At 38.8% G+C, this 4,516-nt stretch overlaps 1 protein-coding gene across 1 annotated transcript in view; it reads left to right on the top strand.

Moving 5' to 3' along the window:
• Positions 1 to 4,516, top strand: part of LOC106960285 (trafficking kinesin-binding protein 1-like) — a 32,880-nt gene that overhangs the window by 7,631 nt on the left and 20,733 nt on the right. The window contains exons 4-8 of the mRNA XM_015053304.1: positions 2,434 to 2,510; positions 3,596 to 3,712; positions 3,798 to 3,898; positions 4,187 to 4,292; positions 4,375 to 4,453. Of these exons, the coding sequence (XP_014908790.1) occupies positions 2,434 to 2,510; positions 3,596 to 3,712; positions 3,798 to 3,898; positions 4,187 to 4,292; positions 4,375 to 4,453 (480 nt within the window). The remainder of the gene's footprint in view (positions 1 to 2,433; positions 2,511 to 3,595; positions 3,713 to 3,797; positions 3,899 to 4,186; positions 4,293 to 4,374; positions 4,454 to 4,516) is intronic.

Here is a 4,516-nt window from a genome sequence, read left to right as displayed (position 1 = left end):
TATATATATATATATATACTTGTTTCTGTAAAAATTCAAAATCTGGATCTCTGTTTTCCCCGTTACAGAGCATCTGTGACTCCTAACAGGGAATGTTTCCAGGAACAATCTTTATGTTTAACGGAATGTAAAACAGACAGTAATGTGGCACAGATTTCCAATATGTAGTCGTATCTGTTTCCAGCAGCTGCCTGGGGGCTTGAACCAGTTCAATCTGCCCACTTCATCAAGAGAGATTCCTCCTGACACATTCTGAGAATATTTAATGCCGTATAGAACTCCCTAATAATTATTAACATTTGTTTTCCTTCATGGAAAAGAAACCAAGTTTTGAGATCTTAAGTTGTGCACGTAGCTGCTCCTCTGCCTCTAACTGTCATGTTTGAAGTTACTAAGGACTTAAATGCAGAGAAAGAAAAACTACAGTTGAGCAGATTACTTTAAAAAAATACGATGAACTTGCAGGGGAAACCGCAGGTAGCGAACAGAAGAACTCAGCTACCAAAAATGAAAAACGGGGAGTTAAATACCGAAGGAGGGAACTGAACTAAAGCAACGTTTACACAGCTAATTCCTAATTCACCCTTTAAAAAATCCAGTTTTTGCCATTTCTGTTTGTGGAACTAAATCAAATACGCATCCCATTGTTTTCTAGGCGTCTGCAGTCATGCAGTCGCTTAGGAATGTCGTATTTTATCCGACATTCTTGTTACTGATGTGAGACACGTCATAATTCTTCACCGGAAAAGCCAAATGGTGAATCCGGACTTAGGAATTCACATACAGTTCATTGTACAACTACAATGAAGAGCTTGAAACTTTAAGAAAAACCAAATCCCAAGGAAAAAAAAAATATAGCAAAATCTAGACTTATTTCATGTGACTGAGGTCAAACTGTTGTGTTCACAGCCAAACAGGCTTTAAAAATAAACTGGAAGAAGAGTTAAAAGAAAATAAACAATATAAAAAAAAAATTTAAGAAAAAAGTGGCAACAATTTATCCAGCTACAACTACAATGAAGACAGAGAAATGATCTGAATATGACAAGGCCCATACAACATAAACAAAGCAACAAGAGAATGAGCAAAACACAAACACCTGTAGATCCACTTTCCTGTCTGACCACTTTCAAATAAAGGCCACTGGACACAATAAAACCTTTAAAAAAATCATCTAATCACCACAGCGCAGCCTAACTCTGTTTGACCCCAGTGGGCTGCATTCTGCCGACTCTCCGCCTCCTTCACGTTCGCTCTCACGCATGTGGGCGGAGGTTAATCGGGTTTCTGAAACCACAGTCGCTTCTGAGCAATGGGGCTGAGAGAGAGGTAAAAAGTGGATGGGATGGACCCTCAGTTGTAACGGCACCATCGATCACCGCGAAACAAATGGAAGACTTGGATAGCAAGAACCGGCTAGAGGGACTAGCTAGGGATGAATGTGAAATGAAGGGCTGGTACTGTAAGGAGGAAAAGGAAGGTAAAGTGTATTTTTATAATAATATTCCTAGTTTTGTGTGTGAATTTTACTTGCAAGAGTTCGTGGGTATTATGGTTTGTGACATCCAGATCCATCGAAAGACTTTTGTGACCCTTGGTTGTCTTAAGGTCAAAGGATCATTTAAGCAAAACTTCTCATGGAATTAGGGGATATGGACTTGAAGTTTTATCATGATATTTTGCTGTACTATTGTGATTATAACAGTGACGATAAAAAATATTTCTTACGTATTCTTTTAGGTAATTGTATGTCTGTGATTGTGTGCCACGGCAGTAACAGTTCCACAAACACAAATACTGCTCTTGAAAAAATCCCCATTTGTAATGCGCTTCTTTAGGACACAAGTCACGATAAATCAAAATTCTTATTGTGAAAGGAAATTTATCGCGATAAATGATAAACGATATAATGAATGCCCACGCCTATAAGGAATTCATTTAAAACCTTGTTTCCTATTTTTAATTTCTAAAAAAAAAAAAAAAAACTCAGCTTTCTAGACCTGCTTTAATGAACTAGATTTAACACTGACGGTATTACACAGGCTTACCATAATGCATTCAATATCTCTGTTCAGCATGTTATCGATCTGGGCTCTGGAGTCGATAAGATGAGACGCCCCCAGGGCAGCGCAGCCGGCAGTGTGCACCATGGAAAACAGCTCCCTCCACTTTAGCTTTGATTCCTGTCCATAAAACAGCTGATGGAGCTGCTGTAGCCTACAGATGACGCATCAGTTACAGCCTTCGTGCGTTTGTGCGTTACGTAAAACAGGCTGCGTATGAGCAACCTGTCACGTAGCCTGGTTTACTGTAGGCGGTCAGAAGAGATGCTCCTGAAGTTAGCAGATTGTTTTGTTTTCTTCCTTCTTCTTCCTGCTCTTTTTCATCCGGTTGCGTTTGCGGTTACTTTCACACTGTTTTGTGTCTCCACAGTGATGTGCGCAGACAGAGTGGGCCAAATGACAAAGACCTACAATGATATTGATGCTGTCACACGTCTGTTGGAGGAGGTAATGCAGCAGATTTTTTTTCTTCTTCTCAGTTGAGTCATAGTTGCACTGATAGTTATGGTTTAAAATAACATTTTATTTAGGAAGAGTACATTTCTGCCAAAAAACTCTGAAATTCTTAGATCAATCTAAAAATTTCTAGAAGAAAACTTGAACATTTGTGAATTTCAAAAGTGGAAGTTTCTTGACTTTTGAAACTCAGAAACTGCTTTGTTTTTTCTAAAAACAAAGAAACTGGCATTTTTGGCAGAAATTTACTCCTTTTTCTGTCTACAATGTCCGTAATATGTCGTAGTAGGACATTAAATCTGATTATGCTTTTCCTCTTTCCGGTTTGTTTAAGATTACATAACCAGTCACAGATAATTGTTTCTTTTTGGTAAATAATAATGATTTTTCAAAATTCAGAAATTTATGCTTTTTTTCTTTAGTATTTTGGTATGTTTCTGAAGCATAGAAATGTTTTACACCTTTATATATGTTGTAAAATACGACCAACTGTTTAATTATTTAAACAGATGAAAGGCACCTTAACTGATCTGGAAATTGTATCTAAGGACAAACCAGTTCTCTTCCCAATATCTGGGATGATTCCATTTTATTTTCCCATGATGCCACACAAATGTTGTGGAGTAATCTATAAGAACCTTTAAATCCTTGACATTATGAACTTGACTTTCCAAAATTGCTCAAAAGCGTCACAATCTTATCTACATTTCTCAATTTGTTGAAAGTAAAAGAAAATTTACTTTTCATAAACCTAACTAGCCTATGAAGAAAAATATTTAATCTGATATCATTTCAGACAGTGAGAAAAATGATTTTGTCTTTTCATTCTGTGAATTGACATATTTTAGGGATCCATCGATACGACCGACCTCCTCTATTACTCTTTATAAACAAACGGCAACAATGGAAATAAATATTGATCACTAATATCAGCCCAATTTTATTTTTTGGACTAATACCGATATGTTAAAAAATTACAAACATCGGCCGATAACCGATGTTAGCGCAGATATATTGTGTGTCCCTTACATACTTAATGACCTAAACTACAAAATCATTTGCCCTCCATCTAACAGAAAGAGAGAGACCTGGAACTGGCTGCAAAGATCGGCCAGTCTCTTCTCAAGAAGAACCGAACTCTGACTGAACAGAATGACTACCTGGAGGAGCAAGTGGGACAGATCACTGAGGAGGTTCTGTATTACAAACACACTCTGGTCTTCAGCAGCTGCAATGGGGTTGAGCCAAGTGGTCTGAAGAACATTTTCCCTCCTCCAGGTGGCCCAGCTTCACCATGAGCTCAACCTGAAGGACGAGCTGCTTCAGTTTTACACCAACGCAGCGGAGGAGTGTGAGGACGAGTCCGCCGCTTCCCCCACGTCAGCATCAATGATTTGCTTTCCCTTTTTAACTATAGTAGGAATTTAGACCCTATTTATTGTAAAGAGTGATAAGAAGGAATGAAGGATGAGAAAAGAGGGATGAGTGTGATAATGAAGTGTCTGTGAAGAGGAACACATAAAGAGAAGAATACAGACAATGAAACAAGTTTTCAGGAGGATGAGTGGGATAAAGAAGGGTTTTAAAGAGGTACAAGTAGAGAGAGAAGGGGAAACGAGGGATGTTGCCTATAAATTAATCAGTTTACTTGTTTCTTTCTCCAAAAGGAGCAAGAAGAGTAAAGCAGAAACAGCTTCAGGAGTCTTTCTTAGTGACACGCTCCAGAGGAAACTCAAAGAACTGGAAGAGGAGAACCTGTCACTCCGCTCAGAGGTGCAGCATAAAGCCCACTAATTGCACAACGTACATGCAACATGTGCTACTAAATCTTTCTCTGATCACTGATTCTGCGCAGGCCAGCCATCTTAAATCAGAGACGGAAACGTATGAAGAAAAGGAGCAGCAGCTTGTCAGCGACTGTGTTAAGGAGCTCCGTAAGTTTTGTGTCTCCTCCCCGTAACACAAGGGCGTAGGTTCGGTCTAAGTTTTGGTGGGGA

The sequence above is a fragment of the Poecilia latipinna genome, unplaced genomic scaffold (genome assembly GCF_001443285.1).
Source record: "Poecilia latipinna isolate Pla-1442-1.1 unplaced genomic scaffold, P_latipinna-1.0 Scaffold1174, whole genome shotgun sequence".
In the NCBI taxonomy this organism is placed as follows: Eukaryota; Metazoa; Chordata; class Actinopteri; order Cyprinodontiformes; family Poeciliidae; genus Poecilia; species Poecilia latipinna.
This window is presented reverse-complemented; position numbering and strand designations above follow the sequence as displayed.